Source organism: Sapajus apella, unplaced genomic scaffold (genome assembly GCF_009761245.1).
Source record: "Sapajus apella isolate SASKATOON/1434 unplaced genomic scaffold, GSC_monkey_1.0 scaffold6, whole genome shotgun sequence".
Lineage (NCBI taxonomy): Eukaryota > Metazoa > Chordata > Mammalia > Primates > Cebidae > Sapajus > Sapajus apella.
This window is the reverse complement of record NW_022436946.1, coordinates 65,939,034-65,963,582: the sequence shown is the minus strand read 5'-3', so window position 1 is coordinate 65,963,582 and position 24,549 is coordinate 65,939,034. Positions and strand designations below refer to the sequence as shown.

At 38.0% G+C, this 24,549-nt stretch overlaps 1 protein-coding gene across 3 annotated transcripts in view; it reads right to left on the bottom strand.

Annotated features, from left to right (window-relative positions):
* Positions 1 to 24,549, bottom strand: part of UBE3D (ubiquitin protein ligase E3D) — a 194,178-nt gene that overhangs the window by 5,066 nt on the left and 164,563 nt on the right. For 2 of the 3 annotated variants that reach the window (XM_032275421.1, XM_032275419.1), the window contains exon 10: positions 15,327 to 15,377. The exons of the other annotated variant lie outside the window; for it this stretch is intronic. In XM_032275421.1, the coding sequence (XP_032131312.1) occupies positions 15,327 to 15,377 (51 nt within the window). The remainder of the gene's footprint in view (positions 1 to 15,326; positions 15,378 to 24,549) is intronic. 3 annotated transcript variants of the gene reach the window in all.

Genomic DNA, 24,549 nt, shown 5'->3' with positions numbered 1-24,549 from the left:
GTTCCAGCCACAGACCACACTGAGAAGGGATTCCCGCCTGCTGCTAAAATGAGAATGGGAGAGGCAGTCAGATAATTAGGTGATTCCAATAAGGTAAATTTAAGATGGACATTAACATCTGTTGGGAGAAACAAAACTATTTTTGCATTATGAAAGCAAGAGAGCCTTCTGAGGCACCACCCTGGGGGAGGCAAAGAGCCATAAACGCTGGTGTGGCACAGAGTTTGGCACACACGTGTTCACCCTGGGATGCTGGCCTGCTAAATGAATGACTGGCAAACAGGAAAGACCAAACAAAACACCAAAAATGTGAGAAACCGTCCAATGAGGAAGAAGATCCTGTCCCTCCAAATTGGCAACAATTATGTGTGTAAGGGACAGAAACAGCAGACTAAGGGAACACCAGTGCAGCCTTCCAAGCCTGGACTTTCTGCACACATTCTGTAAAGACTTTTAAAAAGTAGAGAGAGAAAAAGAGATGGATGTCTGTAAATTAAACTTTCACTCTGTATTTGCTTTAAGCCCTGATGTACTATGAAAATTTACATATAACTAAATAGCTTGTTGATTTCAAAAGTTAAGCTGAGCTTTTGTTATGTCCCTAGCAGACATCTAGGTAAAAGGCCAGCAGTCCACTTATAGGATTAGATGTACTATAAGCGATGTGTGCGTGGCAGGGGAGTACTGGTGCCTTTTCATCTCAAGATGGGGCTGAAATCAAGGACCACTGTAACAGTTACTGCATCTTGATCCTATTTTTCGACAAAGCAAGTTAGTTCTAGACATGAACTTCTCACTTCCTTTAACTGGACTACTGACAATATTGTTGGCATTGGATGGTGCTATTGTAACACTGTAGTGAACAAGCAGTTCTGATGCTCCCAGTCATATAAAGCAAATCCAGTAACTTTACTAATGCGAGCAAACCCATGGGGCCAACATTTATATAGCAGTAGTCTTCTAATTTTACATAAAAACAGACTGCCTCTGAAGCACAAAACATTTGTAAGGAAATAATTCTATGATACCAATATAAGCGGGTGTTAAAACACAAGATATAAAATGGTGCTACCTCAAGACATGCACACACACTCAAAAATCAAAAAGTCCCTGTAATTTCTCCTTCCTATGGAATATCTGCAGGAAGGAACCTGAAGGAGGGAATAGTGGCACTGCTGCAGCTTTGGCCTAAAGTGGTGTTTTGAAAATCACCACTGTGCTGCGATGTGCCTCTGATCAAACACATTTATTCAGAAACAGAGTTCCTAGAGCTCTGAAATAAAGTACTTTTCTATCGTATCAATTAGTTGAAACATTTACAATTGCTTAAGGAGAGGTATCTTTAGCAGCAAAACCATTCTAATATATCATATTTAAAATAAACCACCCCCCTTACCTTCAAGTTAAGAAGCACGGCTGTTGAAGAAATGATATACTTACAATATCCGTACAATTAGAAATCCCAGGAAGGGACACGAACCCCTATATTATGGAACAAAATAGATTTCTACAGCAAGTGAATGGGTTCTGTCATTTAAATAGATTTATTTCACTGGCAATGTTTAAATTTAGCTGTAAATATTAATTCTTTGAAGAGACATGCTACCAAGAAGAAAACCTGCTTCATGGAGATAAAACACTTTCTGATCCACTGTGAAGGAAAGTAGAGGAAACAGCTCGTAAGGTTGTGGCTGTGGATCCCAGTAGTTGTCAGTGGAAAAGTGTCATGGAAACGCTATGCAGGCAGTAAGGAGATGCTGCAGTGAGTGGCCCTGAGGCCAGGGCTACTTGTGCATGAGTAAAGAATTCTGTCCAGTAGGAAGAATGGCAAAAGGTGACCTAATACACTTTTTAAGAGAAAGGGCTAAGGAGGGTCATACCTGCCTTTGAAAACCATCCTGGACACTTTAATTTTATACTGGAAATAAAAAGCTTTACTTCTGTTGCTTAGTATTCAACAAGTTCTTTATTGCAATTATTGAAACTTAAAGAAGTCTAGATTTATATTGCCTACTATAATTCCTGTTTAAATACATGATTTATGATTATATGAATTATAGAAAAACTGAGAAAACACAGAAGGTACACACAAAAAGAAAATTTTTGTGGCTACATTATTTAGGGGTGACTACTATTAACATTTTGGACATATATTGTTAGATTTTTTTTCTATGTTTTCTGGACTTTTCCATATAGGTGTTTTGTGAAATATAACTTTTAAAACTAAATGTAATATGTATTGTGGTAATTTTCATCTAATACTGTTCTAGGATATTTTTAATTGCTGCATTATATTTTACTATGCATCTGCATCACTTAAAAAACAACAACAAAAAAGAGTAAGTGAATAACTTATTTCACTAGAAAGCAAATCTCAGTAGTTTGGTAGGGGAGCAGGGCTTGGGAGAGGGTAGTATTCACTGACAGTCCCAGGAAGCACTTTAAAATAGTCCAGCCAAGTGGTTCTTAGGGGTTGTTTCTGGACCAGCATTGCTGGCCTCACTTGAGAACATGTTAGAAAGGCAAATTATTGTGCCCCACTCCAGACTTACTGAATCTAAGGGTGGGGACCAGCAAGGGGTATTTTAATAGGCTGTCCAGGTGATTCTAATGCTTGCTAGGTTTGAGAGCTATTGATCTAGTCCAACCATTTTATACAGCTGAGCAAACCGTTCTGGAGAAGGAAACTGGCTTAAAGTGACATAGCTAATTAAGCAAGGACTCAAACAGAGGTCTTCTAACTCCTACTCCAGTGTCTTCATTTCTAGACCAGTGCAAACTCAAAGGTGCTGATTTGGGTGTCCAAAAATCCTTTCAAAAAATATCTCTTTCCTCCAGAAGACAATAAAATTGTCAAACAAGGGAGAAACAAATTATATCCAAACTCCTTTATTAATATTTCCCAATATTAATAAATCAGGAAATATTAATAAAGGAGCTTGGATATAATCTGTTATTGCTGTTGACAAAAGGAAAGCCGAGCCCTTTTTTGTTCATTATGCAGAGACTGAAAGGGCCAATATCTCAAAATCAAATTGACTTATCATACAAAGTTAGGCTGTTAAAAGTTAAGTGAATGAATTTTCTGGGGGAGGGTGGCAGTTAGTGGGGACAACTTCTGATATGCCCTGATATGGCATATAACTAGACTATAGCATATTACATATGACTACATTCCTTTCCAAATCTGGTCACTCTACATGGGTTTCTAGCAAATTTATTTGGTTAGCTCAAGTAAAGATAACGGTCAAAATTTGGCTTCAAAATAAGCTACAGTACCACCACCAAAAGCTGGCAAAGAAACTGAGTCTTCCATACATTGCTGAGGAGGGGAATATAAGAGTAGAGCCATTCGAGAAAACAGTTTGGCAGTTTATTTTAAAAACTAAACATGTAATGACTACATGACCTAAAAATATCAGATTAGGAATTTGTCTCAGAGAAATAGAAGCTTATGGTCACATAATAATCTGTACACGAATGTTTAAGTAGGCATTATTTTTATAGCCAAAACCTGGAATCAGCCCAGGTGCATGGTTAAATTGTACATCCACACCACAAACACTCCTCAGCAATAAAAAGCAGCCCACTATCAATACACATGACTTGGAAGAATCTTTAGGGAATTATGCTGAGTGAAAAAAGCCAGTCTCTAAAGGTTACATATTGTATCATTCAATTTACATAACATTTTTGAAATGACAACATTTTATAAGTCAAGGACAGAGCAATGATTGCAGGGGTTAAGGATGGTGGAGAGGAGAGAGGGTGTGATTATAAAAGAGCAACAGGAGGGATTCCTGTGTTGATGGAACTGTTCAGTGCCTTGACTATGTTGGCGGATACACAAGCATACACAGGTGATAAAACTGTATAGAACTCAGTGCACCTATCAACACTGTTTACATTTTTCATTAGTTTGTATAAGCTCTTTAGTAAATGTTAATATGTTTTTGTGCAGTGAAGAAATTAAGTGCCAAGCATGGTACCATCTCACTAAATCCTTAAAAAATCCACTTGAATTGAATATTTCACTTAATTCTCTCTAAATTATAAGTGAAGACTCAAAGGTTAGAGAAGTTAAGTAAGTTTTGCTCATGGCTGTAAAGCTAGTAACAAGACTAGGGGTACGAGCTGATCTTTATCTCAGCCTCACATTCGTTTCATCATAAAAGCTCCCTTCCATTTAATTACGGTGAGAGATAACCGCTATGGTAACTTTAATTGAAGAAGGAATCCATAATGCAATTTTAAGCCAGGTTTGGTAGCAGTCGAAATGATGCAGGCATTCTTTTATTTTATTTTTTTTTCTTTTTAGAGATGGGGGTCTCGGTTTGTAGCCCAGGCTGGTCTCAAACTCCTGGCTTCAAGTGATCCTCCTGCCTCGACCTCTCAAAGTGCTGGGATTACAGGTGAGTCACCATGCACAGCCAGCATCCTATTTTTTGAGAAGAAAGTAGATTCCCTCTTTTGGATTAGTGGTAAGGAGGAGAAAGAAGAGATAGAATGGCAAAGTAAAATCCTACTTATAAGGGGAAAATAATTCTTTGATTAGAAGAGGAAACTTCCGGCAGAGGAAGAAAGTCAACAGGATAGATAACAAATTGGCCTGAAATCTTGGACAGGAATTTTAAAGCTGGATATGTCATAGTAGTATAGTTCAATCAATTCAGTAAAAGTGATTATGACTTGGAATAATCAAATAACAGGTAAGGACTGGCAAGAAAGGGATCAAATTGTAACCAGATGCTCATTTTCTTTAGCCATTTACCACTCAGACATTCCTTTGAAAATATACTTAAGACATGCAAATTTTAAAAAGAAAAACATGCTAATATAGCCATTTAAAAATAAATACAATTTATGTCCTAAGTCTTTTAAGTGGACTTGCTGGAAATAAAGAGGGATCACAAAACAGTAATTAGCCTGTTTATTTTAAAGGAGGGGTTAATAATGGCTTATGAGGAGTTTACAAACAGTCATATCAACAGAGGGGAACAAGCTGAAGAGGATGCTATGTGAGGTTTTAACAGAAGTCTTGGCTTTTTTACTTTTAGGCACATGGAAAGCAAAGGGGCTTCTTTTATAGATGAGAACAGTTCACTGAGCTTTTCCAGGTCAAGAACAGTGTAGGGTATGGGACTAGAAAAAAGCTCTCAGTGTTCAAAGTGGTAGATTCTCCATGAGAAGCTGGAAGTCTCAGGTGGCTACTAGGAAGGTGCAGAAAGGTGAATTCTAATTGATATGAAAAGACTGGAGAATTGGAGATAAAGTACAGTAAGTCCTCACTTAATGTTGTTGATACGTTTTTGTAAACTGACTTTAAGCAAAACAAAGCATTAATGAAGCAATTTTTTTCATCAATGTTACAATGTAATGACGTTGAAGGAAACAATATTGTTCAATGACCCGCCATATGTCATTTTACTTAAGTCACAGTTTCCAAGAACCTATCAATAATGTTAAACTAAGATTACTGTACATTACACAGAGAGAAGTAAAAACAGATTAGTGTAAGAAGGCAGCAGTTTGTACACTGCTAGACATGGTGGGAGAGCAGAAAAATATAGGCTCTTGGGAGAGCTGAGATTGAATACCTCCCTGACATTTACTAGCTGAGTGACTTCTTGGAGGCTTAGCTCCCTGCAGTTCTGCCCACCAGTGGTTGTGGGGATTAGTAATAAAGGACATAAATAGCCGGGCAGGCCATGGCACAGATGAGGCCTTTGATAAATGGAAGAGCTTAATATTATTACACCAAACCTTAATGTTTCTTTTAAATATTGCTGCAGGTGCATCTCTTTCTCTGTCTGATGCTAATGAACAAATTCATGTTTAATTGTTTATTTTTAAAGGAGAAACATAAATGGCTAACTGTGTATATAAAATATCCGAGGCTTAAATAAGGCTTTTTTCCCCCTATGTTACCCCAAGTAACAAAACATCTACCAGTGACAGTCACTGAAATTGCAGATATTGCATCTGAAGAAAAAACAAAACCTATAGCATTTTCAAATATAAGAATGTAGGTGACTTAGTTTAAAATATCACCCACTATATGAAAAATAACTTGAAGCCCAGAGGCCACTGACTGGATTGTGTAGGGGGTGTCTAAAGGTGTATAATGGGCAGCACTCCTAGGGATTCAAAACAGCACATCCTGGATTGCTGACATAATCCACTCCTGAGAAATTCAACTCTGAATCCGGGATTAATGATTAAGCCATGGATCGTTAATACATGAAACTATTTGGCCAAATAGGCATTTACTAATACAGGCACACCTCATTTATTCTGCTTTACTTTTTTGTATGTTGCAGATATTGCATTTTTTACAAATTGAAGGTTTGCAGTAACCCTGCATTAAGCAAGTCTATTGGCCTCATTTTTCCAACAACATGTGCTCATTTCATTTTCTGCATCACATTTTGGTAATTCTCTCAATATTTCAAACTTTTCCATTATTATTATACTCGTTATGGTGATCTGCAATCAGCGATCACCGATGTTACTATTGTAATTGTTTTGGGGCACCACAAATCATGCCCATATACAGCCACAAACTTAATCGATAAATGTTGTGTGTTCCAACTGTACCAACGACCAGCCATTCCCCTATCTTTCTCCCTCTCCTATGGCCTCCCTATTCTGTCACACAAAACAATACTGAAACTAGGCCGATTAATAACCCTTCAGTGGCCTCTAAATGTTTAAGTGAAAGGAAGAGCCACACATTTTTCACTTAAGTGAAAAGCTAGAAATTATTAAGCTCAATGAGGAAAGCCAAAATAAACATGTTAAAATTTGCATGTTAAAAGCCAAAATAAGCAAAAGCTAGGCTTCTTGCACCAAACAGCCAAGTTGTGAAGGAAAAGGAAAAGCTCTTGAAGGGAACTGAAAGTGTCACTCCAGTGAGCACACAAGTGACAGGAAAGCAAAAGTGCCTTAATGCTGATATGAAGAAAATTTGGATGGTATGGATAGAAGATCAAACCAGTCACAGCATTCCCTTAATTCAAAGCCTAATCCAGAATTAGGACCCTAACTCTCTTCAATTTCATAAATGCTAAAAGAGGTGAGAATGCTGCAGAAGAAAAGACTGAAGCCAGCAGAAGTTGGTTCATGAAGTTAAAGGAAAGAAGCCATCTCTAAAACATAAAGGTGAACACACAGGTGCTGATGGAGAAGCTGCAGTAAGTTACTCAGACGATCTAATTAAGATCACGGATGAAGATGACTATGCTAAGCAACAGATTTTCTTTCAACATGGACAAAACAACCTTCTACTGGAAGAAGATCCTACCAAGGACCTTAACAGCCAGAGAGAGGTCTGCACCTGGCTTCAAGGCTTCAAAGGACAGGCTTCTCATGTCAGGACCTAATGCATCTGCTGACTTTAAGTTGAAGCCAATTCTCATTTATCATTGGGAAAATTAGACCTACTGCTCAGAAAAAAAGATACCTTGGAAATATTACTGCTCATTGACAAGGCACTTGGTAACCCAAGATGTCTTATGGAGATGTACAGGAGATTAACATTTTCATACCTGCTAACAGAACATCCAATCTACAGGGTATGGATTAAGAAGTAATTTCAATTTCTAGTCTTAGTATTTAAGAAATACATTTTGTAAGGTTATAGCTGCCATTGAAAGTGATTCCTCTGATGGATCCAGGGAAAGTAAATTGAAAACCTGATGGGAAGGATTCACTATTCTAGATGCTATGAAGAACATCTGTGATTCATGGAAGGAGGTCAAATGATCAACATTAACTGTGGGCTACCCATGGACTGTGAGCACTTTAAGACTTCAGTGGAGGAAGTCACTGCAGATGTGGTGGAAATAGGAACAAAATTAGAACTGGAAGTGGAGCCTGAAGATATGACTGAATTGCCAAAATCTCATGATAAAACTTGAATGAATGAGGAGTTGCTTCTTATGGGTGAGCAAAGAAGGCGGTTTCTTGAGATGAAATCTACTCATAGTGAAGATACTGTGAACAATGTTGAAATGACAACAAAGGACTTAGAATATTACATAAACTTAGCTGATAAATCAGTGGTGAGGTTTGAGAGGGCTGAATCTAATTTTGGAAGAAGTTCTACTGTGGGTAAAATGCTATCAAACAACATCACATGCTACAGAGAAACTGTTCATGAAAAACAAGACAATTGACGCGGCAAACTTCACTGTTGCCTTATTTTAAGAAATTGTCACAGGCACTCCAACCTTCAACCACCACTCTCTTAGTCAACACATGGAGGCAAGACTCTCCACCAGTGAAAAGATCAGAACTCACTGAAGGCTTAGAAAATCAGTAGCTTTTTTCTTTTCTTTTTTTAGTAGCAATAAAATATTTTAAAATTAGATATGTACATTGTGTTTTTAGGCATTTATAGTACAGTGTAAACATACCTTTTACATGAACTGGGAATCCAAAAACTTCATGTGACTTCCTTTGCTGAGATACTCACTTTATTGTGCTGGTCTGAAACCAAACTCGCAATCCCTGCGGTATGCCCTGTATATTCAGCTTAAATCATAAGATTAACTTAAGAGTCTGGATGATTATTCACTCAGACACCGAATAACCATGGGAATGGATGGACTAAATATGACGTGTAATAACTAAATCATTAGTGTATTTCATTGTGGACTGGACTTTTCTGGTTACTGGGACACTGAATTCTTGGAAATAACCAATGCTTACTCATATTTCGTTGGAAAATATCATGAGCCTTTAAAATTGGCTATCACAAACTGCCGGCTTCTAGTTCACTATGAGACCTACATCTTGCCATCCTTCTATAGAAATGCAAGTTCTATGACTTGTCTTTGTTAATTCACTAATTTGCACACTTCAATGCAAGTCAGAGCTGGCCCAGTGTACAGCTAAAGGGGCAGCCTGGCTTAGGAGGAAGAACATGTGTGTCAGAGACAACATGGTGAGACTGCCCAGTCTTCACACTTTGGTGTCTTCATCTGTAAGACAGGCCTCCCCTCTTCTTCCGGTTGGTCAAGGATTGAGTCAGATACTGCAACTTCTGTGATTGCCCCCTGCAGGCACTCTCTTTCTCAAACTCAAGTCTGGGAAAGCTTACAACCAAAGGCCTCCACCTGCCTCAATGGAACCTGAAATTCATGACTGAAGAGCTGCAAATGTAGCACTAAAAATCCAGGGGCTCTCCTGCAGCAAAATGAGAAATAATTTCTCATCAAGTAAGTCTATTGGCCCCAGTTTTCAGGATTGAAGAAGTCATAAAAGGAGACATAGAAACATAAATTTTAATGTGATGGGAGTAAAGACCATAACTTGTTGAAAGTATAAAGCCATGAAAGAAAATATACTACATTTTGATGGGGAGTAGAGAAAAATTTGAAACGGATATATTATTTTAGATGTCTTTAACACACCTAAATTGCTAAAAGATTATGAACATAAACAATTATGTCGTTGAGCCTAGTGTGCTCTCAGAAGTATTCCATTTGGTATATTTAAAGATAAGGCCTTATACACGCCTTTGCAAAATGTTCTCCTCTATTTTCTTTCAATTTAGGGGTAAAACATTCCTTTGAAAATACACTTTTATAAGTTTTCCACTAGTTTTCTTTGAGTCTTCATCTTTCTAAGGCATGAGAGATCAATGGAAAAACAGTGGATCCAGATGGGTCCCTCAGTAGGGATCTTTGGACAACCAACCAACATGAGGTAAGCATTCATGCTCTCATTTCTTTTCTCAAGAACCCCGGGTTTATAACACTAGTATGACGCTAATAAACAAATGCAGAGGGAAAAATGTTGGGGGCAGGTTAAATCACTGGATATTAATCTTTTCACAGCAACATACCAACAAACAAGGCCAGCAAGACACAGCTCCTTACTCAAGTGTAGTCATCCCAGCAGTCCTCTCTCCCTGTTCAAACATCTACTTTCATTTTCCAATAAACCCTTAACACTAATAGTCTGTAGTGTACTAAACTGGTTTTGTTTTTAACTTATGAAAAAATTTCAAACATTAATATATTCTATAGTAAAGATATAACAAATCTACAAGTATTTATTACCCAGAAACAATGATTACGAGCTCAAGACCATTTGTTTCATCCAAATCCCTGCCACAGACCTCTTCTGAAGCAAATCCCAGTCCTATTACTTCACATACAATTCAGTATGTATCTTTAAAAGAGAAAGCCTACTATAAAAATAAAACCATAGTACCATGATCACATTTAAAATATCAATTCCTTAATATAACCAAATATCATGTCAGTGACCACATATCCCCAACTAGCTCATATATTTTTTTTTAACAGTTGATGTTTGTTCAAGTCAGAATCCAGATGTTGTATAAGTATTACAACTAATAAATCTTGGCTTTTAAATAATAGGTTCTTCTTCCTTCCTTTTTTTCTCCATTTGCAATTTGTGTTTCAAAGAAATCAGGCCTTTTGTTCTGCAGAGTTTTCCAAAGACTAAAATGTGACTGCTTTTATGCTTTTAGTGTCCTTATGAATTCATGGATTTGAAACATATTTGATATGCTTTAATCCACTGCAGTCTTTCTCACTGATACTCAAACCTGCCCATCGTTATCAGTAGGAAACTCTTCAACTTAAAGCCTGAGTCCTTCTGACATGATCCTAGTAGTTTATAATAATTTGATTACTTTTCTCCTCACTTTATGGTAAGACAGAACTCAGTCTTGTCTTGTACATTTCTTATCTCAGACATAGAATCAGCCATTTTCCCAAGAAGCCTGTTTCCTTTTAGTGGAGAATGGTATTTAGCCATCACATCTGGAGATTGCTTTATTGCCTACAAAGCACTTTGAACACTTAACCTCATGTATACACCTAACAGAAGCCACTCTCCTTCTGCAGGCCACTGCATTCCCTTTTCAAAGTGCATTGGGAAAACACCCTGCTTCAAGTGTCCTTGTATCCTGTTTAGAAACAAGGTCCTAAGCTACTCAGAGATGAATCTTTCTGTAGAAAATACTACCTTAAAACCATCTTAACAATTAAAAAGTTCATGAGTTCCTCCCTTTTCCACTATAATTAAAAGGAAACAGCTAAGCTCTGTTATCAGAAAATAGGAATGGAAAAAAGGATCTTTCTAGATAGAGGAATTAATTTTTTTTTTTTTAACTAGGTAAAGACATTCCTGTATGGGTAAAAGAAAAATGGAGGGAGAGGGGAGAAATAACTGCTTCCAGAAAAAGGCTCACCACAAAACTCCCTTGGGCATGGAATTATAAAAGTGACTCACTGCTTTATGTGGGGACAGGTTCCTGCTGTTAATTTGCTTATCAAAGCTGTGGAAGGATGAGGTTGGCCTGTTGCTGTGTAGGGGCTGTGTGCACTGGAAGGCTATGCCATAGAAAATTAAAGTAGTTCTGTATACCTGTCTGGCAATTAGGAGGAATATTTCTAACCTCTAAGGAAAATACTCCCTAAACTCACAGGATGTTTGGAAATGGAAACAAACAAACAAAATCCAGAAGGCATGTTTCATAGTAGTTTTTATAATTTAGATCAAATTTATTCAGATGCCCAAAGGTTTCTCAGTCCCCGAGTTTCCTGTAAAAACTCAAAACAATTAGGGGTACTGGTGGGGGATGTAGGAGGGGAACAGGACTCCTACAATCAATGATAAAAAGCTTTAAACAGATCCTTCACAAGAGAAGATAAACCACCTGAAAAGGTGCTCATATCATTGATCCTTAGGGAAATGCAAGTGAAAATCATAATTAGATATCTGGTATAGCTAAATAAAAGATTGGCATCACAAAATGATGTCACCGATGAAGCATGGAATGGCTGGAGCTCTCAGACATGGATTCTGGGAGTGTAAAATGGCATATGCACTTTGTAAAAGTGTTTAGCAATTTATTAAAAGTTAAATATCCATCTACCCTACAACCCAGTAATTCCATTCCTAGATTTGTACCTGAGATGAAAACAGGTCCACAAAAAGATTTTACCAGAATATTTACAGCAGCCTTATTCAAAACAGCCCCCAACAGGAAACAATGTATGTGCCCATTAACAAGAGAACTGATTAACGAATCATGGCATATTTATTCAGTGAAATACTACTCTGCAACAAAAAGGAATGAATTACTAATAAATGTAATAATATGGATAAATTGCAAAAACATTATGTTACGTGGCAGGTCCAGACAACAAAGAGTACATACTATACGATTCAATTTATACAAAGTCCAAATATAGGCAAAATGAATCTAATATGATAGAAAATAGAGTAGTTTTCAAAGAGGGAGTATTAACTGTAAAAGACCTCAAGGGAACTTTATGTGATATGGATATAATCTAAATCTTCTTTTTGGATAATGGTTACATGGGTGTGTATCAGTGGTTCTCAACCAGGGGACACTTGGCAATGTCTGGAGACATTTTTGATTGTCATAACTAGGGGAATGCTACTGGCATCTGTAGGTAGAGGCCTGGGATGAACAGGACAGCTCTCTACCAAAAAAAAAAAGCCAAAAATATCCATCTTAAAATGTCAATAGTTGGGTCCAATGTACACTATTTGGGTGACACTAGTGCCCGGACTTCACTGCTATACAATTCATCCTTGTAACCAAAAATCACTTGTACATAAAGAAACTCAGTAACACCTTTTCTAATTCCTGAAGATTGCAGGGGCATGAGGGTGGGTGGGGGAATTTCATATTTCAATCCTATGAGTTCCACTGTGCTTAATATATGTTTATTAAAATAAAAAATATTAGGAGAAAGATGGATGGGGTATAGGACTTCGTCTCAACAACTCTCCTTTCAAATACACTCTTTCTTTCTTCCCTTTTTCCACTTGCATAACTTACTCATGTTCTATGCTACTCCAAACTTCCTGAAGGCCTCAGGGAGATGTTTACACAGCCAGTGCACAGAGACAGACTTGGAGTCATAAAGCAGTGTGGGAGTGGAACAGGGCCTGGCTCAGGCTGCAGGTGAGTCAGCCCAGGTTTCCCAGTAAGCCTCAGCATTTCACTCGCCCCACTCTGGAGTGCCACACTCTTCCTGGGCCCATGGCTCTGTGCTCAATTCATGCAGTCTGAAGTAGTCATAGGGAGTGTGGCAAGTGTGAAACTGGGTGAGGACTTCTGAAGTGGTGATCCCCTGTCCCACAGGTCACAGTAACAAGATGGCAACTTACTTCTGTGGTTCTCTCTGAATCTAAGAGAACACTCCTGGTACAAAGTTAAAAGTTGTTCTTATGTGGAAAGAAAAATGAATCTGAAAATGCAATGCCATGAACCAGTTTAGGGTACAGGTACTATTAACTCTGATGTTTGCAGAAAACAAGCAGCTTATGATTCAGGTTACTAACGTTGAATTGCATAAACGTTTTCTTCCTAAAGGGAATCTAAACTGTGTAACATTAGCCTTTCTGCCAGTGATTTTCAGGCCTTCCCTAATACTTACAATGGTACCCAGAATATATTCTCTGTCAAGCCTGGAGGCAGCCCTGAGTCAGCTTTTCCCATTACCTGTACAGCTAAGCCGTTCAACAGAGATATTATTCAGAAATGCCTCCAGAGAAGATGCTGCAGAGCTCCTTCAATTTTCTGGCCTTCACCGCAGCTAAGAACTTTTTCGTTAAGTTTAAATTAGCTGACTTTTAACATAAGCATTCACATCTGCTTTCTTTCCCTTTATGCAGGGGTAGCTGCTTCAAATTTTGGGTGGGGCAAATTAGAACTCCCGGGTTAGAAAAACTGCTCACAAAAACTTCCTCACTTACTCACTCTTAGAAGCTTCAAGTTTTGTACTTGTCTCTCACCTTCATGTTGATTCTCTGGGATTCGAAGTCTATGAGCAATGAAGCCCATTAGCTAAATTCTTTTGGAAACCTGACAACCTCACACTGTGCAGTTGTTCCTGTGGGCACATCTGCTGCTCAGTAGGGGAATGAAATTGGATGCAATCCTTCCCCTACCTCTCAGCTTCACCGTTTAAAATGGCATAGAGTTTCAGAAATGATTGTGGGGGACAAGAAGGGCACCCCTGTACATTGGTCACCACCCTCAACATGTTCAAATCCTCCAGCTTTATGTTCATCACTGATTAAAAACTTGAATTTCTGATTCCTGAAAGCTACTTCTTAGACTGGCATTCAAGAAAAGAGGAAAAGCACTGGTGATTTTAAATTCCCAAACCTTGCATGTGACACAGTCCACACACACAGACACTGAAAAGGGGAACCAAATGCCTCTTCTTGGCTATACTATGTGTTTTAGATTTTCCAGTAAAACCCTTGCTTATCCACTCCTGCCCGCAAAAGGACCATTCATGTGGAAGGGCAATGTCTTATCTAAATCTCTGTATATCCCTCTATGAGGTCTTGTACACAGGAGGTTTTTAGTAAATATTTGTTGCCTGAATGAATGATTGGCTAAATTAATTATATAACTAGAATCTAGGTTTATTACTTTTCTGCATCAACATCAGAGAAAATAACCTTTTATGGGATGGAGCTGAAAAGAGACTGGGAACTTTGTTATTTTCAACCCAGACTCTATTACTTCCACGTTACTTGGCAAAGCATCCTGGCCAGAAAATGATCTCCCCTTTAAAACTTTGCTCAGAGTTCTGCTCTGTACTGTCTCAGAAGCCTCGGAGTTCAGACCAAGGTGCCACAGCCCTCACTGCTCTTACTGCTCTTCCCGGTCCTGCAGAGATGGCTTTCAAAGAGCAGTGTCCTGGAGATTCCATGGTGATTTCCTGATTTTTCACAATATCCATTGGGGTAACATTGCAAGATTTCAAGAATTAGAATTACGTGATAAATTTTCAAGCTGAAAACAAAAATAACTCAATTGGCAAGCGATTTAAAATGTAGGCATTAGGCAGGTGGTGACACTGACAATGTGAAGACTATTCTGAGTGTTATTCTGAACACTGCAGCATAGTTTGGATCTTAACAATCACTGCAGCTCACCAGTTTTTCAAATGTTTACCTTCCATGCATATTTTGTGTCCTCCTAGTCTGTTTAACTCAAAAGATCTAATCCCACCAGATCACCTATAATTAGAGAGTGATGATGCATTCTTAGAAGACAAATATAGACACCCCAGAGGTGATGCATCAGCAGTCTGAAAATAATTAATGCTTATCCTCACAAGGCCACCTACACCAAGACACTCGGGAACAGTTCACCATAGCCATAATGTCATAGAAGGATGGCAAAATCATTTTTCTTATCTGCAGAAGTAGGTCACAGCAAGAACATTTTGGCAAAAAAAACTAGGGTGGACATGAATAGATTTTGTGACACAAGTCTTTTCATTTATTACCTTAATATAAGACCTGATCATCAGTTCATTCTGTACTCTCCAATCATCTTCCTACATGGTAAAAGACCAGAATTGAGGCTTTGAAATGCAAAGCCTCAATTTGGGGATACAGCAAAAAGCTCCGTTACCAATATACTGCTTCTAAACGGAATAACAAGGACTCAAACATTTGAGATAATAACTGGTTTTTGTTTTTCTAATTACATGAAAATAGAATTTATCATTAACTTAGAACACTTCTCACAAGTCTGAGCTAGGCAATATATAGTCACAGAGGCTAAAGGTTAGCTGAAAGTTTCCCATAGCAACCTTTTAAACTTAGCACAAATGAGACAGATTTTATTTCTTTTGAGACTTTCATTTAAACACAATGGTCGGCTCTTGCAAAAACAATCTCAGTTTTGTGCATTCACTAGTGCTGCTGCCTTCTAAATAATGAATGGCTTTCCCCAGTGAAGATGAGGGGGTAGAAAAAAAGCAATGTATAGGATCAGGAATGGGGACCACGACATTCACACTGGTAGTTTTATAATCTCAGGAAAAGTCACGGGAGGAGTTGATATCTACCCTGCTTAAAACTTTCTCTTGTCAGAAATGCTCGACACTCTTCCTGTGCTAGCAGCTGCTCCAATTAATGCTGCACCTCCTTAGAATCAGGCACTTGGATTCACAGACTGACTGATACTGGACTTTCTTCCTGTGGAACAGAAAACATGTCTCCAGGAAACCAGGCTTCTCTCCTAACTATAAGCTCTTATTGACCTACATTTTTAAGAAATTTGCTCTGAAGTTCTGGTAAGGGTTAGAACCCACTCTTTGGCTCCAACACAGAGCTACTTATTTGGGTACACAGTCCTTCCTCCCTTCCATCACATGTACTAAAAAGAGTTCTTCCATGCTTTTTCTCCCCCTTTTTTTTTCTTGCTAAGAGCAATTCTATTTCATTTTTCACAGAATATGATTTTCTATGTTCACTTTATCATTTTTACTTCTCTTAGTGTCATTAATGACCTTCGAGCTTAGTCAGTTATTCTATGCTTTTTTCTTCCACACTCATCTTTTTTTTTTTCAATTTTAGCACGGAAGGACAATTTTACAATGAGTAAACTGTAAAATTGTGTCGCAGTTCTCCTAGAGACATTCTTCTTTCTTTGAGCTATTAAATTGGATTTTTTTTTTTTTTTAAATCAAGGCTTTGTCACAGAACAGGTACAATTATTACAATGTAAAATTAGTCTTTTTTCCAATGAAAGTGGTGTAATACTCTACTTGTAACTGCACAAAAGGATTTGGGAAGCAGAGTATAAAAAACCTATCAAGAGCTTCAAAGAGTTATGTGTAAAGTTATGATATTTTGTTCCTGAAATGTAGAAATAAAGTCATACCAGTGTGTAATGCTAACATTTTGCTTTCTGTATTTGCTATTGCAAATCAGTTCATTTAAACCTTGTACAATGAACTGCCTTTCATTCACTCATACATCCATGTATTCACTGGGTTCCTCCAATGTGCCAGGCAGAGTGATGAATTAAAGCAAATCAAAGCAACAAACAACCTTTTTTTAAAATCCTGAGAATCTTGTCAGTGGTTATTCTGTATTCTAGGCATGCCACTCTCCTCAAAAATTATCTCATAAATTGTATTTACCTGCAAAAGACGAGGAGCCACAGTAACAATAACCCTAGCTGCAGGCAGATTCACTAAGGTGGACACAGTTTTACAGGACTGTTTCACCAATTATTAAGTGAAAGCCCAGTGGCTATGCAGTCTAGTGGGAAAAAAGAGGCTTTAGAATCAAATAACCTGTGCTTAGATTCCTGCTCTGTGGTTTGAGGCCTGTATAGCTTTGACTTAGCTTCTCTGAACCTCAGTTTCCTCATGTGAAAAACAGAAGTGGTTGCACAAGTACCAAAGGGTGGTTATAACAATTAAGTGAATTAAAATCGACAAAGTTTCTATCACTGTACCTGTTGCAAAGTTGATGTTCAATAAATTATAATTTTAGCAGCATCATTATCATGGCTGGGTTTTACAGCCTGGGAGAAATGACTGCCCCAAGCAAGGAATTCTTTTTTCTCAGAAAAAGAATGACAGGGTTAATTTTGAGTAGGCTGAGGATAACTAGGTTGTAAAAGAAGTGTATCACATGTTCTAACCGACCCCTCTTCCCTGTTGAGTTGTGCTCCTGCTTCATTCACCTAAGGACCTATTATCTCCATAGATGCCCCTTTACATTAGCACCCCATTCACTGGGCCTTACCTGTCACCATTATCTTTTCCTCTATCATTCAAGCTTATTTAGATACTTTATTTAGCTCAACTCAGGGTTAGTGAATTACTTTAAATGAGTCAAGAGAAGGGAAAGTGATAAATCAGTTTACTTTTTGCTTGGGGATGGAGGTGACAGAAATATAAGGAAGAGGACTGGATAGCTGGATCAAAACAAAACAAAATGAGCTCAGAACTTAATGATTGAAACTGAACAGCAGAAAGTGTCTTTTTACATATAAGCATGTCACTATTGCCCTGCTTATCAACTACAACATTCACATCTAGCCTGAGTGAATGGAAAGGCCATTCCCTCATAAGCTAAAAATGAATGAATGGATGCAAACAGCATTTGCTCAGTCATAGGAGTACTGGCTTCATGGGACCTCACTTTGGCCCATAGAATTACAGAAGACTACAGCTGAATACAGAACACTAGAGTTTACAGACAGAGACACTGAGGCCCAAAGATGTCTTATATGACTTGCTGAAGGCAATCTAGCTACTAGCTGCAGAGCTAAAACCAGAACCTAGGTTTCTTTCAGTTTCATCCAAAAGTAATTTAAAATGATGAAAGTATAGTATGTTTACATGGTTAGAGTTATATTTTGTTTTTGTTTATTGTTATTTTGTTTAATGTGAAAACATGCAGTCTGATTTTTAGAAAGGGCTTAGGTCTGAGGAATTTATGTGCCTGTGGTGATGGTGGAACAGTCCATGAATGCTCTGAAACAGCAAGCAAAATTTCAAGCAGATGTGGGTTTTTTTTTAAAAAGGAATAGGACCCAAAGCTTTTACCAGATTTTCAAGGGTGTCAGTAAGCAAAACCAGGTGAAACACAGTGGATTGGGTAGAGACTAGAGCAATTAGACTAGTGGTTTCCAAGGTGCTGAAGGTGGGAATGTGTCTAGTGCAGACACAGGCGACATGGGGTAGGGAGAAGTTGGCTGGCAAAGTGGACTCCGCAGTGGCACCTTGGGCAAGCAGAGCAGCTTTGCTTTCTCCCTGCTTTCCAAATTAGTGTTCTGCTCCATTTGCTGGAGGAAAGGCTTCTGCTGCCAGGAGTAGGAGGACTGATACCATTGTTAGACGACATCCTATACAACATCAACAAAGCTGTGATCGCCACACTTATTTTTGAAAAAAAAAAAAAAATTTACAGCATTCTGCCAAGAGCCCCTATCTACTGCTGTCCTATTACTTCCCCATTTAGCAATCAAGATGATACCTCTTGCTTCCCAACATCTTTGTGAATGGTGGTAAGAAAATAAGGACCAAGAACTGAAGCTCCTTAGAAAAAAGAACTTATGTCCATCCTCTCTCATCATGAGAGGATAATGGAAATTATTTTTTCCATTTCCCTGGCTTCTCAACATCCCAAAGGCCTGAGTGTTGCTATAGTTGTACCTGAAACCCTGAGTGGACTGCCCACCTTTTTCTCTTTTATAACCAATCAATGCTCTCCTTTCCATTTTTTCTTCAGACAATAAAGAGTTGAGGGCCTATTTTTAGAAGCAAAAAGTTTTAAGTTTTACAGAATGTTTGATAACTTCGGATAGGGAAAAATGAGATCTAGCAAAAAGCAATAAAGCTTAGGAAGCAATATATTTGGTCATTCTCACCCAAAATTAGAGCTTGATGCCCCTAAGACACAGTCTAAATAATATTGTTTGTGTTGCATTAACCTTGAGCTATAATATGGCAAAAGTAGATTATAGGAGATCACAGGAAAAATAGTTGTAACATTAGCAGCAGCTAGCAGGAATATTCTGGCAAGCAATTACTCTTACAGATTTGATTATAAACATCAGAATCACAGACTGGGCCTGTATGAGTCTGTACAAAATTCGAGTATAAATATTAAATATATGACCTCACAGATAGGTACAATACTGAAAAATGACCACCCCACCAACCAGTTTTGTATGTTAGTTTTGATGTGTCTTTAGCTTTTACCAGCCTCACTATGTTTCTGAAGGGTGGCAGAACCTAGGGTGGGAGGGGTAGTGACAGATCAGCTGGTACAATTCTACCTCTCCCACCCAACACAGGTGCAACCATTTCTTCTTGTCAAAATGCTCTCTTTGAATAATAACTTTAAAAGATATCCTCTTATTGAACACCTGGGCTTACAGTCAGCAATGTTCCAGGTGTTGTGAGTTACCTTATAAAAGTGTAAGATAATAATCCTCTTTAACAGGCACTTATGATCTCACTGGAAACTGAGACATATACTTGAGCAGCTGTTAGTCATGCTATGTGACAACAGGCAGAGCAGGAAGTGATGAAAATATCAGTGTTGATCTGACTGTCTTCTTTGGTATCCTTTATAATACCTAGTATTAGGTATATGACACAGCTTGTTGAACAAGAGTTCAACAGAGCACTGGGCTGAGGAATAGGAGCCTGGCCTCTAATAGTCATTGAAACAGATGTTTAGAATTAGAAATGGCATAGTCATAGGGACAGAACTCATAATCATTTATTTAGTATTTATTATATTCCAAGGACATCTTGTACATCCACTGACTTTATCATTACAATACCCATAAAATAAGTAATACTCTTACTATACAGATGAAGACGTCTTCCCTGAGGTTCTGTGGCCAGTGTGTGGAAGGGTTGCAATTTCATACCTGACCAGTGTGTAGAAGGGTTGCTATTTCATACCAGACCTGTCCAATTTGCAGGCCCATATTCCAGTCCTGCCCAAGCCCAGCCCTTTCTCAGATTTTGTAAGTCTGTGTTAAAATATCCACTGTAATGTCATTTTCAATTATTAAATATAGCAAGGCTCATAAAATATTTAGACATTACTGACATCTAGGTATGTAATAATATTCTACTTCTTACATGAATACATCTTAACTACTACTACTGCTACAGCAACTGTAAAATAACACAGAGGACTATAGTTCACGCATCTTATTTAGTTTCCAGAGGTTCACACTGAAGGCTGGCACAATCAGAATACATTAATAACTGGTAAATTACATAGCCATTTTATTTCACTTCAATAAATGAAACATTGAGTTGAACTTTATGTGAGTAGTGAAATAAATAAATATTGTGTTGCTGATTGGAAGGAGAAGGTACAAATCTGACAAAGCTTTAACAATATGGTTACAAGAAAATTATTGTAGACAAATAATACCTACATACCTTTCAAGTGTAACTCTCAAACAGGAAAAACAAACACAAATGGGCTCTATCTCCAGTACTAAGGACCATCTCATGTTTAAACAAAGTCAGCTGAAGATACAATCACTTCCTGATATGGCAACTAATTAGGGGGACTTGCATGTAACACCTGTATGTGCTCAGCTGGACCCCCTGATGCCAACTTTATTTAATTTTAGAATGTTTCAATTAATCCACCCAGCTTCCTGCACTAAGAAGTCAGACAGTGGTTACTAAAAGCCACTTTCTCCTACTGAGTCTAAAAATGAACACTGATAATTTTAGAGAGGGAGAAAACCTGGGAGCACTTAGAGAACAAGGGAAAGGCTAAGGTTCTGCCTTCAAATCCTGCTTTATCTTCCTTTTCTAAAGAATGTGGGAAAAAATGACAGCTCAAAATGAGAGCTCTTTCTCAATTTATATTCCCAGCATTGAAATAAAGATGTAAATTCTAATAAGGAAATGCATTTCCACTCTCCTGAGATTACAGGAACTCGATTGGGAAGAAAGAAGGGAGGGAAGAAAGGAGAAAGGAAGGAAGGTAAGACTAGCATAAATGCTAGGACATGCAGATAGCTAGACATGAAGAGGAGTGGGGAGCCCCTGGGAAAAGGAGGTCTGGAAAATCTCACACCCCACAGACTACCCGAAACATGCATGCTAGATATGAACAGAGAGGAAGGAAAATACTTAAGCAGGAAGGAACACCCTGGAACGTCTCTTAAGATAGATGCTCAGTAATTGTTCACTCTGCAGTTAGGCTGTCAGAAAGTAGCTGATGAAGAAGAGGGCAAAAGTCAAATTCCTAAGAGGTACACAGGTGCAATAAGTACATATTTAACCGCTGTGAGACCTTCCTGGAGTGACTGTAACTAGCAACACCATCATTAGGAAGGAGTTACTTCCAACAGTGAGACTATATCTGTGCATCAACTGACAGTGAGGGAGAACACCACATACCTGGAATGAGAACTAGGTGGGAGAAAGGCAGAGACTTAAGGCAGAAGAAGGAAACTAGACAAAGACAAAGGTAGAGAGTTAAGACAAAGGCAGGAACTTAAAGTAAAGGAAAACCTTAACGCAGAACTCTCGGGGCTGTTGGCTCATTCTCTTTCCAGCAGCCCAGTATGCCTTTCCTTTCAGAGTGTATTGTCTCTAAACTCTGCCACTGCTTTAACCCTTGCTACTATTGTGGCTGTTTTCCAGCCAGAACAGCCTGCTCCTCTCTTAACTGTACTTCCTTCGATAAACTCTCTGCTCTTCATTTTCTTTCAACAAACTCCCTGCTCTTTGTTTTCCTTCAATAAATTTTATGCTTTCTTTGCTAAATTTGTCTCTTGGCCTAATTCTTTCTCCAAGTAAGACAAGAACCAAGGACTCCCCCACTTTCCGGTAATACAACTGAAATGGATACAGGGGAATTATCTAGAAAGATAATTTATAATAAATATAAGCTTTATATTTATCTTCAAGTTGTCTTTTAATTTCGAAAAGAACAATGTTCATTTACCCTTCTACTATGGAAATAAGGTAAAGGGTAAACATAAAACCTTTCATTTCCTGAATCTTATTGTCATGTGAACCCTTCACCAATCTGAGATTTTCATGCTCCTCATATGTATGACATCATAAAGGTACAATGTTTCTAAAGTCATTTTACAAATGAGAAAATGATGGTATCAGGTATTAAGAAACACATCTGAGTTTTACTCAATGAAAAAGTTGAAAAACAAAGCAAAACAAAGCATTTCCAGAACAGGTTCCTAGTAGCTTAAATAATTAAAGTACTATGGAAAATAGAATTTGGTGTTAACAGGATGAATTATGGAGATAAATACTAGTGTACTATTTCCCTTGTTGACATGGATTTGAAACTAGCCCAACTGTCACATAGAACTAATATTTACAGTTGTTTAAAATAAACATAGAAATTGGCTCTCCTGATTTTAAAACTTAGATTTGTCTTACTGAGTTCCTTCCTCAGGCCTCCTGGAGAGTTTAAAGGAAGTGAAATTCACCACATCACCACATCCAGACAGTGAGAAGCCAGACCCCCTCATCTCTCATGATTTCTTCACTTCTCCCTAATTCTTGTTTACCTACATGTAGTTACATTCCTTCCCTGCTATATATATAAGCCTCTGATTTTAATTGGTCAGAGAGTTGCATTTGAGACTGATCTCAACTGCAGCACTCAGATGAAGTCTCTTCCCTGGTAATGCTAATCTCAATGACTGGCCTCCTGTGCAGTATCAGGACCTAGATCCATCCCCTGGTGTTTTGGTAACAGATTCATTCACAGAATCGTTGTAAGAGAGTTTCCACTTTCTTCCTCTTCCCACGTTCTTAGAAAGGGCAAAAAGACCCTACTGTAGGGATGTAAGTATTAATAAGAAGAGGGGTGGGTTAAATTCCCAAGTCATGGTGACCCATGCTCTTTTTCAGTGGCTGGTCTTAGAAGTATCAGTACCTGCAAGGACAGACGATAATAAAGATGCTAGTGGAGACTCTGGAGGTAACAGCACAAGGTTCAATTACTAGCATGGCACAGAGGAAGTTAAATCACCAGGGAACTGCCTACTTTTGAATTTGGGACAAAAGTGTCTTCCTAGCAATCTTTTTCCTGATTTTCCTGGACTGATGGATGGACCTGGTTACTTTAGGAGAATGAGAACTTGCTTGAGAAAAACACACAGACACTGTAGTTTCCAATCTATCCCCAAACTGCCAATCAGGAAACAATATCACACAAGAAAAAGAGGGTTCACTGAAAACATTACCTGAGAAAACTGTACTTCAAGTATCACCAAACAAAATGACTACACTGTGAAAGTTACATTTTCCAAGTTTGTTTTATAACATTATGCTTCAAATGGAATATATATATATGTGTGTGTGTGTGTGTGTGTGTGTGTGTGTATAATTTATATAAATTATATTAAAAAACCACTTTCATAGGGAGAAGTATCTATTAACACTATAACCAAATACCACACAGTTGACTGAAGTGGGAGAGTAGTTTGAGATGAATTATGAAACAAAGGGGATCCATGTCTAGTAATGAATCTTTAAAGTCCTTGGCCAAACTTTCTCTTCTTCCAGGCTGACAAATGTGTTTTGGGATATGACATTCAGAAAAATCCTTGGAAAGTATTTTAAGAGTAATTTTTCTTACAGGAGACGAAGTAGTAAAGGGGCAAGGTAAACTGGCTTCTGCATTCCTTTGACACACGTATCTGTTTAATATGATACGACCACACTTATCTATAATAGCACAAATTAGATGGAAATTTAAGATATGTTACACATTTTGCTGCCTTTTAAAATAATAATGCACCAAATATAAACAGACTCCATCTAGCATTATTTCCTTTTTTGATGACCCAAGATAAACATTATGAATTACCTGTTCATTGTGTGAACTTGGGCAAGTCATTTGAACCTCTCCAAGTTTTCAGTGTCCTCATCTTTACAATGGGAATGACAGAATCGTGATGGTGGATTAAATGAGATCTTCCTAATAAAACGCTTGGTATAGAGCCCCATACATTATTAAGGATTCACCCAAAATGTGAGCCACTGCTACTTTTTCACTTATATCCTTTCTTTTGACTGTGATCTCAAAAATTGAGGTTGACCTATATATGTAGCTTTAAAAAAGTTACCACATAAGATTTGCAACTCCCATTTCTCTTCTAGGAAGGGAAAGAAAAGAAAAGAAAAGAAAAGAAGGAAGGAAGGAAGGAAGGAAGGAAGGAAGGAAGGAAGGAAGGAA